The 16,088-nt window shown below is 38.0% G+C and overlaps 1 protein-coding gene across 2 annotated transcripts in view; it reads right to left on the minus strand.

Moving 5' to 3' along the window:
- Positions 1–1,163: 1,163 nt before the first annotated feature.
- MKI67 (marker of proliferation Ki-67) overlaps positions 1,164–16,088 on the minus strand; it is a 33,881-nt gene continuing 18,956 nt past the window's right edge. Inside the window, exons 11-14 of one of the 2 annotated variants that reach the window (XM_006146918.3) lie at positions 14,442–14,597; positions 8,088–13,477; positions 6,702–7,139; positions 1,164–2,663 (exon numbers count right to left, since the gene is read on the minus strand). In XM_006146918.3, the coding sequence (XP_006146980.1) occupies positions 2,598–2,663; positions 6,702–7,139; positions 8,088–13,477; positions 14,442–14,597 (6,050 nt within the window). In that variant the 3' untranslated portion in view covers positions 1,164–2,597. The remainder of the gene's footprint in view (positions 2,664–6,701; positions 7,140–8,087; positions 13,478–14,441; positions 14,598–16,088) is intronic. The other variant, XM_027771221.1, reaches the window with a different exon arrangement.

The following is a 16,088-nucleotide window of genomic DNA, read 5'->3' on the forward strand; positions in this document are numbered from 1 at the left end:
GGCATGGCCATCCCCCGTGGGGAATGATTTCTTGCTTTCTATCTCTCTGTCTCTGTCTGGCAAGCGCACATGCCCTATAGCAAAAAAAAAAACCTCTCCCCCCCCAAAAAAAAATAAAAAAGAAAAGAAAATTCAGCAAATGGTAGGATCCCAGCTACAGTATATTCAGTCATTTTTTAGTTAAGTCAAATTTACTTTATGGAGTTGTCATGTATGATGTGGACAATGACAATCCAGAAAATTTCAATCTTGAGAGACAGTTATCAATTGAGGCCTGAATTCCACTGCCCTGTCAAGAACTAAGGGTGGCTCTCCCTCCCCTCCTCATCCAGACCACAGTGATCAACCTGACACATACCTGAGACCCTTTCTCCAGCCAATGGAAAGACTTCTCCAGGGAAAAGTGACCCACCAGTGGCTTCCACCTTAGTGCTGGCCTATAACTTCTCTCCCAGGATCTAGATAAAATTAGGATTGCCAGGTAAAATACTGGAGATGTATTTTCATCTGCTAACTCTGGTTGACATAAGTCAAATACCTGTCTCTTAATTCACCACTTATGTTCCCAAGTTCAGACACTGTTGGGATTGTATGCTCTTACTAAAGTAAGAAAATGTGTACTTATCAAAGTGAGAAACTGTGCTGATACATTTCAGGGAGACTTTTGGTTAGAACTGAATTCTAAAGGACTTTTTTCACTAATTAGCATGTTCCACTCTGCTGGCATATGATTGAAATTTTTCTGTATGTGAGGTTTCTAATAGTTACTCTTCAATCTGAAGTGTCAATAGAACAACTTAATCATAGCAACATTCCTATTATGTTTAAAGTTTTGAATTTGCTCAACCTGAAACATTTACACCTTACACCTTCCAACAAAGTATGTTCGCTGAGAAGGCTGCTCATTCTTGAATACTCTCTCCTACAACTCTGGGAAAATCTCATTCCTTTTAGGCCAACTCAGCTGTCACCTGTACTTTGAAACCTTTCAGATGTTCCCTCCCCTGCCCCATTCTACAGCCCTCCCACAAGCATAATCTGTTACTCCCAGTTATGATATGATCACAGACAACATTATTCAAACTCTAATATGGCAGTCAAAATAGCAAAAGTAACAAACATTCATTCAATCATACGCTATTAGATTCCTATATTCATTCTGCAAATATTTATTATAAAATAGTGTGTCTGGCTCCATACCAGACACTGGGAATACAACAGTGGACAGATAGGGGCTGCCCTTATAATGCAAAATGTAAGCTACAAGCAACCTATCCCTGTCTAGTCTACTATCCGCCTTTCAACCTGGCAAGATGTGAGAACACAGAAGGCTCCAGATGGGTGACTGGACAGATGGTGTGCATCTTCTGATTTGAAGAACACAGAAAAAGGAACAGGAGACAAAGTGAAAAGTAACACGGGAGATACACAACAGTTACACCTATGGGTCTGAAATGTAAGAAAAAAGTCTGACCTGAAAAGGAGATGGCGACTCTTCTCAGAGAGCGTTGTGTGACTTCCAGTGCCACGTGATACCAGACTATGAGGTACAGTCAGAAACAGAACAAGTACAATCAGATCTAGTAAAAAGTTCAGGAGATTGAAGTGACATAAAAGCACAAGAAGCTAAGATGGAGAGCTGTATTTCTAAATTCAGAATGCCATTGACAGTTCAATATATATGTCAAAAAAATAGAATTATCATCAAATGTGCACAACATAATGTAATGTTCAACGTTGAATAAGATGAATATGTACATCCATAATTTAATTACACAATGTATGCATTCTTTCAAAAAAAATACCATATCCCACAAAGATGTACAATGATTTTATAGATACCAGAAATCATAATTTTAGAAAAAAGAATTTAGATCCACCCTACATGGTAGCACTAAGATTTAGAGGGAAGAGGCCCTCTTAGATGAGATTAGTCACATTTAGAAAAGTATTACATTAAAAAGGCAAGTCATTCCCTAAATAGAGTGATTCACTGATTCTGAACAAGTGTTCACAGATCATCTTTCTAACTATAAATTTAACCTCTTAAGCGACAAGGACACTAAGGAATATACTTTTCTGTACAGATAACCAACTGCATGAGTGTGAGAACCAAATGCCTCCCTTATAAACACATCTTGTAAGTCATTCATCTAGTCCCTTGTCCATTCCTTAATGTTTACTGAATCCTTGCTCAGGGTTGGGGGATACAATCAGGATAGAAGTTCCTGCCTTTCACATTGTGATGGAAGAACAGAAAAACACATAAGCAATTAAAATGCAGTGAGGCAAGTATTATAGAAGTTAACATTGATTGTAGGAAGCGATAAACTTCAGGTTTCTTTCTGCAAAGTTGAGGACCATACTTTGGCCTAAACTTTCTTCCTTCCAGTTTTCAATTTTTATCACTAGAATACTCAACAATCCCCTTCATGAACTACATGTGAGGTTTTAAAAATAGAACATTCTATGCCAGGAAACTATGCTTTCTTTCCTTTAACTTGCAGATAATAATACTTAACAGAATTCACTTTTAAATTTACAGCAAAAAGTATACTTGAACTTATCACTAAAATACTTTTATTATTTTTTCCTTCTTAAATTTCTTTGCTGTCCCGATGCCTTCTGGTTCTTATTTTCTTGATGCAAACAGTATCCTTATCCTGTTTGGGAAGAAAAATATATTTCTTAAGCAACTTAAAAGAATAATTTTTGTTATCAACACTATACTGCAAACCCCAGTTTCTTATAAGATTGTGTGGATCCTTAATTATAAAAAATTAATTTTGAGTTTGAAAATATGTTGTAAGATATATCCCATTAAAGTGGCTTTTTCTTAATTATAATTGTTTTTAATATTTTGTTTTTAAAATTTAAATACTATACAGTTTTACATAAAAGTTTCTAATGTATCTTTAAGCTAATACATAATTAAGAAACCAAAATTTCTCCACCATTGTAGACATTTTCACTAATTAAAAAAATGTCACTCACAAAAAAGTGAATTCAACCAGGATTAAATCTTTTGGGCCTCCTAAACTGAACTATCCCTTTTAAGGGGAAAAATCAGTCAAAATTAAGTATGACCTAAGACCTTCTAAAACGTGTCCTCTAACTAAGGCAGTGTCTCCTGCCGAGTAGCTAAAGGGTGGAAGTTCATCTATCTGGACATTTCGATTAACTCTGAAAAAATACACACACTGAAAACAAGAAAAAGATGTTCACAGCACTAGCCCCTACAGTATATCCCACTGTCCTGTCATGATAGTCTGTCCTCAGCCTGAATATTACATACCATGTACAAAACAATACTTGCCTTTCTTTTATTTATTTTTGAGAGATTTTTGCGCTAGGGCACATGTGCTTGCCAGAGAGAGAGACAGCGACAAATCGCCCCCTGGGGGCATGGCCACACATCAATCCCTTCTCCTCCATTCTCTTCTCTGGATTTTAGGCATGCATGCACATGCACCAGCTTTGAGTTTTAAGTCACTGGGTCCAGGGCTCGAACCTGTTGACTATGTAGGAGTCTAGTACCTTAACCACTATCCTACCTGCTTGCCCCAATAATACTTAAGTGATACTTTCTTTTCTCATAAATAAGAGAATGAATATACTTATCTTCACCTTAGCCAACCTTTTTGGGTCTGCCCTTTACTTTCACAATCACAGTTTATTATCTCTTATGAATAAAGGAGTAAGGAAATGAAGTTGACAATGTTGTAAACTACTTTTTCAAAAATATAACATCCATGGGGCTGGCAGCTGGCATGGTGGTTGAGGCTCTGGACTCCCACATGGCCAACTATGGTTCGAGTCCTGGACCTAGAGGCTTGCTTTTTTACTTTCCCTCTGTTTGTCTCTCTGATCAAAAAAACAAAACAAAACAAAACAAAACAAAAATTAAATAAATAATAATTTATATATACATATATATCCATCCAAATGGGCATTTTGTAGGCTAGAACCAAAGTCAACAGGCGGACACTCAGTTAGAATGCAGTACTTGAAGGCGAGTTGGTGGTGTGGTTAATGCTATTGGATCCCAGAAGGCCAACTGCAAAGTTTGAGTTCTGGACCCAGGGGCCTGAAAAGCACACTGAGCATGTGCTTATGTGCCCAAAATCCTGAGAAGAGAGATGGAGAAGAGATTGTGGCACAGCAATCTTCCCTTGAGGGTGATTTCTTACTTTCTCTCTCTCTCTCTCTAGTGAGTGCACATGCCCTGTAGCAAAATTAAGAAAAAGAAAAAGAACGCAGCACTTAAGAAAACATTATCAGTGTGAGTTAGTGTGCCTCCTGGGAGCTTATGAGTGATATGACACCTGAATGCCACAGAGAGAACACATCAGGTGTAGGTCCTCATTGGGGCCTGGTTGTCCCTCCAAGTTAAAGGAATATTTAAGTTCTTCATTTTCATTTTGGCAAAACATTATTTTTCCAAACTATGAGTTCTTTAATTGTTTAGAGCTGGAATTTTATTTTAAAATTAGAACATGTGGTAAACGTGTTAACTCATATCAGGCCTTTTATATTTCTGGTATTTGGTCTCTAGAATCATGTCTTAGCGCTACCAGGTATCTTCTGCTTCCAGCCAGCCACTAGTACAATTTGACTTATGACATCTGTATGGCATGGATCTGCTTCTCTGATTCTCTCCTCCCTCTTTCTAGAATATTCTAACAGTATCGCCCCACTATGACTTCCTTTCCACCATCCAGCAACATGAGTCCTCCTGTTCAGCTTCTTTCCTTATTGTATCATATATTGGAGACATCTGGGACTCTGGCTCTTCTTCACAATCTCAGTTCAAGCTTCCTACCTTGTTCTTTTAGCATTTATTTATTTGTTTATTTTCATACATTCAATCACTGCCTAGCTTGTTCTATTAGATCATCAGGAAAGCCATGATGTATTTTTCTGTTACCCCCCAAGCAAAAATGTGTCATGAATTTCATGACGACCCAATATGAACAACCCTGATTGCCAGAATTATGTATATGAAGAGGTTGTTGCTACATTAGTTTTATTTGCTGAACACAGAATACAGTGGTTTTGGTTCTAAATTTTGCATAAGAATCAAATTTAGGGCCAGCAGATGGCATCTTGGTTGAGGCATATGGTCAACCTCAGTACAAGTCCCAGACCCAGCAAGTTGCTTTTCCCTTTCCCTTTCACTCTTTCTCTGATAAGCACATGTGCCCTATATGAAATTTTTAAAAATGATAATAAGGTGCTAGCAGGTGGCACAGTGATTAAGGCACTAGACTCCTATGTGGTTAACTGCATTTGGAGTCCCAGATCTAGCAGCTTGAAACTTACAACGACCACATGTATGTGTGTGCCCAAAATCCTGAGAGAGAATGGAGAAGGGATTGCGCATGGCCATTCTTCCAGGTGGTTGATTTCTCCTTTTCTGTCTCTGTCTCTCCAGTGAACATACACACCCTATAGCAAAAATCTCTCCCTCAAAAAAATAATGGGACCAGCAGTTGGCATAATGGCTGTTGCTGGACTCCTGTGTAGTCAACTGTGGTTCAAGCCCTGGACCTGGTGGCTTAAACTCATGCCAGGTGCATGTGCGTGCATGCCCAAGACCCCGAGAGGAAAGTGGAGAAGGGATTGCGGTGTGGTCATCCCCCCCTTCCCCGGGGGGGGGGGGAGTGATTTCTCGCTTTCTCTCTGTCTCTCTCTGTCTTTCTGGTGAGCACACACGCCCTATGGCAAAAACCTCTCCAAATAATAATAATAAGCACAATTAAATAATCTTTTTTAACATCATTTATCATTTATTACTTTAATTTGATGAGAGAGGGACAGAGTGAGCGAGAAAGTCAGAAAGAAAGCCACTCGGTTCAACACTCGAACCATGGTCAGCCATGTGGGAGACTAAGCACCTTTAACTACCACATCACCTGCCGACCCCAAAATTAAGTAATTCTTTAAAAAAAAACCCTCAAGTTTATACCACTCACAAAATGATTACAATCGAAGCTTTGTTTTAAACTAGCTAAATTAAGTATTCTTCAGAAGAATACTAATTGAATTTAACCATGGATTATGGATTTATTCATATTACAGATCACTCATGAAATGCTAAATTTGAAATGACTTTAGTAACACCTGCAGTATTTTAGCTTAGATACTCTTTGTTTGAGGGGAGGGTGAACTGATATGAGCCTCATCCTACTGACTAGAATCTCTTACAAAAGTCATGATGTGTTTTTCTATGGTTTCTATGCACAAATGTGTCATGACTTTCCTGATAACCCAATAGTTGGGTTGATGCATTTTTGCATAGAAACTATAGAAAAATACATGTCACCAATGTTTATTTTTGCTTTTTAAAGAACTCCCTGAGAATTTGAACATGACCAGCTTTTTTCTTTAGTAAGTTTTGTTAACTTGAGAGAGTCTGAATCTATCTACCTGTAATAAGCAGTCAGATAGTAACTAGATAAATGCCTAGGTCTTCCCGAACAGTCTTCATAATGTGAATTTACACTTTGAAAATGGAACTCACAAAGCAGAAATAATAAAATAAAGCTAAAAATGACAAATTATATGATAGAAATTAATGTTTCTTACACTAGTATAACTGGGAGTTGGCAGTAAGGCATTATACATGTTTTTCATTTGTCTTTGTAATATTGGGCAGAATTATATCAAAGCATTCTGTTTTTAAACAAATAGTTCATTACCTCTTTTGGATTTTCTGCATGTCGCTTAGTACTCCGAGGTACTCTCTGCTCAGATTTACTTTCCAAAGTGTTTACTCTAGGCTCAATTTTAATCTGTCTTGATCTCAAACACTTGAAGTTTGAATTTTCTGTTACTGCTTTCTCTTTCTGAGTCATGGCAATTTTCACAGTTTTCTCCTTTTCTTTCTCCTCTTCTGTATTAGGCTGGGGTATCTTCTTCTGTCTTCCGGATCTCAAGCACACTCTGTTTTCACTGACTTTGCCCCTGGACATAGGTTTCTTGGCTGCATCCTCTGGGTTTTGTAGCTCCGTCTCTTGGGAGGTCTTTATTGACTTTCCTTTTCCCTTTATTTTCATCTTTTCTGCTGATACAAGAAACTCGGGCCTTTGCTGTTCTACATTGGTTTTAGTTTGGCGTCTGGTACGCAGGAACATCCCCTAAAGAAATGAGAAAATATCCACAAAATTCCATTACTGAGTAAAACAAATCTTGAAATTCAACAGGGAGAAAAAAAACAATCAAAGCAAACTAAAAGGAGAAATAATCTGAAAATTTTGCATTGATTAATTTTCTAAGATATTAGTCATCTGAGATATTAAAGTAATACCTTGCCATTTGGTTCATTTGGAGAAATGATCATGTCTACTGAATTATAAATAAGGGATGTGGGATAAATTTCAATCAGAATGATCAATGCAATAGAGGGTCTTCAAAAAGTTCATGGAAATGCATGTTAGGAAAAATTATGCATGAATGTTCCATTCTTTTTTTGTACCAAGCAAACGCATACTTAATTCCACTTTCCACAAAACTTTTTAAATCCCCTTGTATGTCAAATCTTATTACAGTTTACATTATAGAAAGATATCTCCTTATATAGGCAAATGAATTTCTAGTTCTTTAATAATGACTGCTAAAGCAGAACAGGAAATCTCCATTTCTCAAATTTTCTGACTTCTCTGGATGTAGCAGTAACCTATTTAAAGAGTCCTAACAGAATACTCTTCCCAAGGATACACACTCACTGTTACCATTGTTCTGATTATTAAAACACTGATGCATATGTTATTTTAAGACAGTCCTGAGCTTGCTCTGATCAATTTTCCAAACATTTGAGGATGAACCTAACATTTGGTTCTTGGGAAACTCCTCTTAGAAAAGCTCCTAGTTATCATTCGATTAGCTATTTTCCCAAGTTACTTTATCCTCTCTAGAAATCATGAAAGGATTCTTTCCCACAGCCTATAATCATTTCATGTGCTGAATGGAAACTACTTTGGGGAAGAATGTGCACTAATAAATTCAGGTTATATACAAATTATTGTATAAAATTGATAACATCAATCCAAGATGACACTTAGTGATTATGTAATACTTTCTATCACCTTATCTGGAGTGATCAAGTCTTCTACTGTGTGTTCTTTCTCTTCAGTTTTCAAGTTGTTGCTATTCGGATCTTCCACAGGTTGAGTTCTTTTTTCAGAAATTCTCAGACGTTTTTTTTGTATCACCAAGGGCTCAGGTGATTTGCATCTCTTTCTGGATTCAGTCCTCTGCCTCTTATTAATGGAATTCTCCTCTACAGTTTTCTGTGGAGTAGTCAGCCAGCATACCCTTTTGGTTCCTGTAACACGTCCATCTTTTCCACATTTCTGCTTAGGAGTTAGGGAAGTGTCACTTTTGCTCTGTGATTTTACAGGGTCTCTAGTGTCCATGGGTTTCACCTTAGGGGCCCGAAGGACTCTAGTGAGTATTTTTAGAGGTTTCCCTTTATTGGGTGTTTGCTTTGCAATGCTTTTGAGATTATCAGCATCATTTCTTAGTTCCTCAGCCTGATGTGGGGGATGGGTAGCTTCTCTGAAGCCAACCAAGTCTTTTAGGGGTAAGGTCTTTTCTTTATGTGTCTTTGGCCTTCTCTTGCTGCCAGTTAAATTTTCAGATGTGTCCAGTTTCTGCTTTGCAGATTCCTCAAACACTTTTAAGCCTTTATCATCACCTACTGCTTTGTGTGTGTGCGTGATTTTCCCTGTTTCTTTTTGTTTTCTTAGTGCTGAGATATCTTTTTCCATAACCACTTTCCCCACAGATGTCTTGAGCTGTCGCTTTGGGATTGTTGGAGTGTTCGCTGATTCTAGGTGTGCAGATTTGCAGGGCATTTCACTGGTTTTGCCATCAGTTACTGATTCCTCAGAGTGGCCTACTGATTGGAAGAGATCTGTGAAGTTAGTCACGCCTTTTAGAGTTTGGGTGGTTTCCTTTCGTGTTCTTAGCCGCCTCTTGATGGGAGTTACATTTGTTGCTGGATCTAGTTTCTGATTTGCCAATTCCTTAAAAGATTTGAGGCATTTATTATCACCATCATGTACTCTGCGGGTGCGTGTGGTTTTCCGTGTTGTGTGTGTGAGCTCCCTGATGGCAGAGAGCTCATCTTTCACAACCACTTTTTTCTGCAAAGATGTCTTACACCTTCTCTTGGTGTTTGATGAGGTGTCCACTGGTTCTAAAGGTTTATAGGGTATTTCAGTAATGTTTTCATCAGTCATTGATTCCTTGGAGTGATGTGGTGTCTGGAAGAGCTCTGTGAAGCCAGACAAGTCTTCTAGGGGTTGGGTCTTTTCCTTAGGTGTTCTTGGAGATCTCTTATGTCCACTCAAATTTTCTTTCAGGTATGGTTTCTGTTTTGGAGTTTCCATTGATGCTTTGTTGCCTTTATGACCACTTACTGGTGCTTTTGGAGCATGCGTGGTTACCTCTGATATTTGCATGAGCTTACTGACTGCTGAGAGCTCTTCTCTCACAACCACTTCCTCCAAAGATGTCTTGCATCGTCTCTTTGTGCTTGTTGGGGTGTCCACTGATTCTGGTTGTGTAGATTTGCAAGGTAGTTTAGTAATTTTTTCATCAGTCTTTGATTTTTCAGGGTGATCTGGCGTTTGGAAGAGCTCTATGAAGCCATCCAGGTCTTCTAAGGGTTGGACCTTTTCCTTAGGTGTTCTTGGCCGTCTCTTAAATACATTTAAGTTTTCTGCTGCATCCAGTTTCTGCTTTGCAGTTCCCACAGATGCTTTAAATCCTTTAACATTACCTACTGGTGCTTTTAATGCATGAGTGGTGTCCTCTGATAATCGTGTGAATCTCCTGATTGCTGAGAGCTCTTCTTTCCCAATCACTTTCTCCAAAGATGTCTTGTGCCGTCTCTTTGTGCTTATCGGGGTGTCCAATGTTTCTGTTTGTACAGATTTGCAAGATATTTTAGCAATGTTTTCACCGGTCATTGATTCCTCAGAGGGTCCTGGTGTTTGGAAGAGCTCTGTGAAGCCAGACAAGTCTTCTAGGGACTGGGCCTTTTCCTTAGGTGTTCTTGGTTGTCTCTTATATACACTTACATTTTCTTCCAGGTCTGGTTTCTGCTTTAGAATTTCCATTGATGCTTTGGTGTCTTTATAATCACCTACTGGTGCTTTTGGAGTATGCATGTTTTCCCCTGACATTTTCATGAGCTTACTGACTTCTGAGAGCTCTTCTTTCACAACCACTTTCCCAACAGAAGTCTTTTGCCATCTCCTTGTTCTTATTGGGGTGTCCACTGCTTCTGGTTGTGCAGATTGGCAAGGTACTTTAATGTTTTCATCAGTCACTGATTCCTCAGAGGGACCTGGTGTTTGAAAGAGTTCTGTGAAGCCAGCCAGGTTCTCCAGGGGTTGTGCTTTTTCCTTAGGTGTTCTTAATGATCTCTTGTTTCCAGTTAAATTTTCTGCTGGATTTAGTTTCTGTTGTGCAGTTTCCACAGATGCTTTAAATCCTTTATCATCATGTACTGGTGTTTTTGGAGTATGGGTGGTATCTTCTGATACTCGTGTAAATCCCCTGATCTCTGAAAGCTTTCCTTTCCCATTTAGTTTCCCCACAGATGTCTTGTGTTGTCTCCTTGTGTTTGTTGGAGTGTCCATTGGTTCTAGTTGTGAAGGTTTGCAAGGTATTTTAGTAATTTTTTCCTCAGTCATTGATTCCTCAGAATGACCTGGTGTTTGGAAGAGTTCTGTGAAGCCAGACAAATCTTTTAGCGGTTGGGCCTTTTCCTTAGGTGTTCTTGTCTGTCTCTTACATACACTTACATTTTCTTCCAGGTCTTGTTTCTGCTTTGGAGTTTCCATTGCTGTTTCAATGCCTTTATGATCACCTGCTGGTGCTTTTGGTGTATGTGTGGTTCCTCCTGATGTTTGTGTGAGCTTACTGATTACAGAAAGCTCTTCTTTCACAACCATTTTCTCCAAAGATATCTTGCGTCGTCTCCTTGTGCTTGTTGGAGTGTCCATTGGTTCTAGTTGTGAAGGTTTGCAAGGTATTTTAGTAATTTTTTCCTCAGTCATTGATTCCTCAGAATGACCTGGTGTTTGGAAGAGTTCTGTAAAGCCAGACAAATCTTCTAGGGGTTGAGCCTTTTCTTTAGGTGTTCTTGTCCGTCTCTTATATACACTTACATTTTCTTCCAGGTCTTGTTTCTGTTTTGGAGTTTCCATTGCTGTTTCAATGCCTTTATGATCACCTGCTGGTGCTTTTGGTGTATGTGTGGTTCCTCCTGATGTTTGTGTGAGCTTACTGATTACAGAAAGCTCTTCTTTCACAACCACTTTCTCCAAAGATGTCTTGCGCCGTCTCCTTGTGCTTGTTGGGGTGTCCACTGCTTCTGGTTGTGTAGATATGCAAGATATTTTAGTAATTTTTTCCTCAGTCATTGATTCCTCAGAATGACCTGGTGTTTGGAAGAGCTCCGTGAAGCCAGACAAGTCTTCTAGGGGTTGAGCCTTTGCCTTAGGTGTTTTTCGCCATCTCTTACGTACACTTAAATTTTCTTCCTGGTCTGTTTTTCGCTTTGGAGTTTCCGTTGATGCTTCAATGCCTTTATAATCACCTACTGGTGCTTCTGGTGTACACGGGGTTAGCCCTGATGTTTGTGTGAGTTTACTGACTGCTGAGAGCTCTTCTCTCACAACCACTTTTTCCAAAGATGTCTTGCGTTGTCTCTTTGTGCTTGTTGGGGTGTCCACTGGTTCTAGTTGTGAAGCTTTGCAAGGTATTTTAGTAATTTTTTCCTCAGTCATTGATTCCTCAGATTGACCTGGTGTTTGGAAGAGCTCTGTGAAGAAAGACAAGTCTTCTAGGGGTTGGATCTTTTCCTTAGGTGTTCTTGGCTGTCTCTTACATACATTTAAATTTTTTTCTATGTCTGGTTTTTGCTTTGGAGTTTCTATTGATGCTTCGGTGCCTTTATGATCACCTACTGGTGCTTTTGGTGTATGCATGGTTCCCCCTGACGTTCGTGTAAGTTTACTGACTGCCAAGAGCTCTTCTTTCACAACCACTTTCTCCGAAGTTGTCTTGCGTCGTCTCCTTGTGCTTGTTGGGGTGTTCACTGATTTTGGTTGTGCAGATTTACAGGACATCTTAGTAATTTTTTCATCAGTCATTGATTTCTCTGAGTGACCTGGTGTTTGGAAGAGCTCTGTGAAACTGGCCAGGTCTTCTAGGGGTTGGGCATTTTCCTTAGGTGTCCTTGGCCATCTCTTGCTTCTAGTTAAATTTTCTGCTGGTTCCAGTTTCTGTTTTGCAGATATGTTAAATGCTCTGTTGTCTTTATCATCACTTACTGATGCTGCATGTATGTGCATGATTTCTTCTGATGTTTGTGTTATTCTCCTCAGTGCAGAAGGATCTTTCACATCTACTTTCCCAAGACTTATCTTGTGTTGTTTTTTTGCACTTGTTGGGGTGTTCAGTGGTTTTAGTTGTGGAGATTTGCAGGGTATTTTGGTTATTTTGTCACTAGTCATGGGCTCGTTGGTATATTTTGGTGTTTGAAATAGTTCTTTGAAGCTGGCTAGATTTTCTAGGGATTCAGTCTTTTCCTTCGGAGTTTTTGGCCACCTCTTCATTCCAGTTACAGAGTCTTCTGGGTCCAGTTTCTGCTTTGGAGTTTGCTTAGACACTTTGATGTTTTTATCGTCATCTCCTGATTCTTTGTGTGTCTGTGTGGTTTCCCCTGAGTCTGTGAGCATCCTGACAACTGAGAGCTCCTCTTTTACATCTACTTTTCCCAGAGGTGTCTTCAGCTGTTTTTTTGTGCTTGTTGGGATATTGACTGATTCTGGTTGTGAAGTTCTGCAGGCTATTTTGGTGGTTTTATACTCTTCTGCCATTGATTCCTCAGTGAGATCTGGTGTATGAAGGAAATGGCTATCTTGACTATCCACCAGGTGTTTCATCGATACTGTTTCATGGAACTTTTGAAGCATCAGGTCAGCTCTTGGTTCACATTTCAGCTCTGAAGTTCTTCTTGATCTCCTTAGAGCTGTCCTATTTTCAGAATTTTCTTTCGATTCAGTGTTTTTATTATATGTTTTAAAAGGTCTTTCATTTTCTTTCATCTTTTCCTCTGCTCTCTTTTCTTTTAGTGGTGTCTTCCTCAGACATCTTCCTAAGATATTCTCAACAGTATCAGTTTTTGTTTCTTCACTCTTACTTTCTATAGCTGACATCTGTATATTTCTGAGTTCCAGAGACTTTTCTAACTTGTTTGCATTGGAAATTGTCTTCAAAGTTTCTGTCTCAGAACCTGGAATTTTCACCTCTACATGAGTCATGTTATAGTTGTTTCTAGGAGTTGTCACCATATTTTCATTTTCTTTTATACACTGCTGTCTTAAGGGAGGGCTTGTAAAGTATTTATCAGATGGCTCTTTTCCTGCATTCTGAATGCTAGAGAATACATCTTCTCCTGCAAGAAATAAAAATATATATAATAAATAAACCTTATTCACTGTCTTATGCCAACTTAGTATTTCATCATCATAAAACATATATACTATAAAAACCAATAATCAGCTTCTTATCTACCTAAGGATATGAGGCTACTTATGTGGCCTTAAATCTGTCTTATTATGGGGAGCCATTATTAAGAATAATGTTACTTTGTAATACAATGTGGTTATCATTAAACAATAGTTAGAATATGTGATGTACAACATAAACTGAAAAAACATCCTTACAGAGGATCTTCTGAAATTTTCCAAGTATCAGTAACCTAATTTCAAGCATATATTTCATCCAACTTTAGAAAGAACTCATTATTGCCTTGAACTACCAATAGAACAACATGGCTTATATTGTGTATGTTTAGGGTCCACATTTTATGAGAAATATCTATCCACCTTTTAACTATAATAGGCATCTTCAGTGTATTAAGCTGTTCCATCTATGGCTGGAATACACTGACCAGCAACAAATGCGAGAGGTTTAAAACATTTACCTCCCCATGTCACACTCACTGGGGCCTGGTTCCCATTCAGAAGATTAGCAGGAACAATTAGACAATATATCATTTTCTTTTGTGAATTTGTAATAATTATGAATTTGAGTACTTTATATTAAAGTTTGATGAGAAACTATTGTACTTTTTGCCATGTCATCCTGTACATATAACACATAAAGAAATCAAAAGTGTGCATGGGTCATTTAAAATTGTTTTCTGAGTCTTTCTATGTATGTCAATGAATGCCAATATTACTTCAACTGCTGAAAAAAATCTGTTTAAAACAACAAAGCAGAAAGATGGGAATGATATTTTACCAGTAACGTATGTTGTAGAACAATAATACAATATTCGTTATAGAGAAATAATAATACCATCCTATAAGTTCTAGCCAGAAATAAACACAGTACTAGGAAAGAAGGAAACCAACCAATAAGCTCTGAAGTGGTAATCAGAGATTTTTCTTCTGAATTAGTTACTTCAAAGTTTTTCCCAGGTAAGTTTTCTGAATTTGAAACAGTGACAGAACATGTGCTCATCATTTGTGTTTTTTCCTTTACTGGAGTCTTGAACATTTCAGTAAGCCCTGTTAAATAAAAACATTTAAACATGTCACTTATATACAAAAAACCATCACAGTCCTTATACTGAACAAACCAAATGACGAGAATTAAAAATATACCTCCTAGAATTCCTGGTACACAAAGCCTAAGAAAATGGTGACTCCATTTTAATGTATTCATTTTATAAACAGAGAACAGAGAAGTTGTATTATGTTCTTTTCTTTGATTAGGAAGCCAACTAAAAATAGTCGATCTGTGTGGTCTTCCAAAATATACTCCAAACAGCTGTCAGGAGGACAGAAGCTAGTCAAGGGATCCTTTCTCTCTGGACCTTCTTTCTAGATATCTAGAAACCAAGTGCCCTCATGCTGTCTTCTATAAAATCTTGGCTTTCTCAATCCTACATATACATAAATAAAATGTCCTCTGATTGTAGAAAATGACAGAGAGCTGCCCATTTTTAGTACTGTCAAGTAATGGTATTTTTAAAAACCTAATATCATGGGACCAGCAGTTAGCATAATGGCTATGTTGCTCAACTCCCATGTAGTCGATTGCAGTTTGTGTCCAGGACCCAGTAGCTTAAAACTCACAACAGGTGCTTGTGCATATGTGCCCAAGATCCCGAGAGGAGAATGGAGGAGTAGAGATTGCAGTGTGGCCATCCCCCTGGGGGGTGATTTCTCGCTTTCTTTCTCTGTCGGGCGAGCACCTATACCCTATAGCAAAAACCTCTCCAAAAACAAACAAACAAACAAACAAACAAACAGAAAAACCTAATATCATAATCATTCCACCTTAACACCAAAAAAGTAGTAATGACATAATCTCAGAAACAAAAAGAAAAGAATGTGACACTTTATATGGAAGATTAAAGTTTCTGAAAACTTCATATTATCTCATGTTTTCTTTCCTTTTATCATTCTGGTACCAATGGAAGAAAATGTTTTAACAGGCAGCTATCTGCAAATGTGTTTGGAAGCCTACTGTGAAGGCTTTTCTCCAAACCAGCTCACTCACTTGAGGTGGAGTGGTGGCTAAGGAGCTGGACACTCTCGCATGGCCAACCACGGTTCGAGTCCCAGACCTGGTAGCTTGTTTTTTCACTTCCTCTCTCTCTCTGGTCAAATTAAAATGAATGAATGAATGAAAAATTAAATAAATAATTATTATAAAGGAAAGAAAATCCTCTCTTTCTACAGCCTTTCAGGCCTTAGTTAAAATTCCCAGGATTTAGTTTCAGCAATTACGGATGTTTTGTAATTAAAGTTACTCACAACAAAGGGTGAAAATTATCTGATTCTTGAGAAAAACATCTTAAAAAAAGAAATTCTTATAAAAACAAAACAAAAAAACAAAATACTATCTGAGACACTGAGTATTTATCATTTTAATTTTCTTTATCTTAAAAATATTCTGAGGATTTGTTTATAACATTTTGTAACATATATTGTAGTATATTTACACATGCTCATATTTACAAGCATATACATATATGTTTGTATATATTTTTA

This window comes from Tupaia chinensis, unplaced genomic scaffold (assembly GCF_000334495.1).
Source record: "Tupaia chinensis unplaced genomic scaffold, TupChi_1.0 Scaffold000197_1, whole genome shotgun sequence".
Taxonomy (NCBI): Eukaryota; Metazoa; Chordata; class Mammalia; order Scandentia; family Tupaiidae; genus Tupaia; species Tupaia belangeri.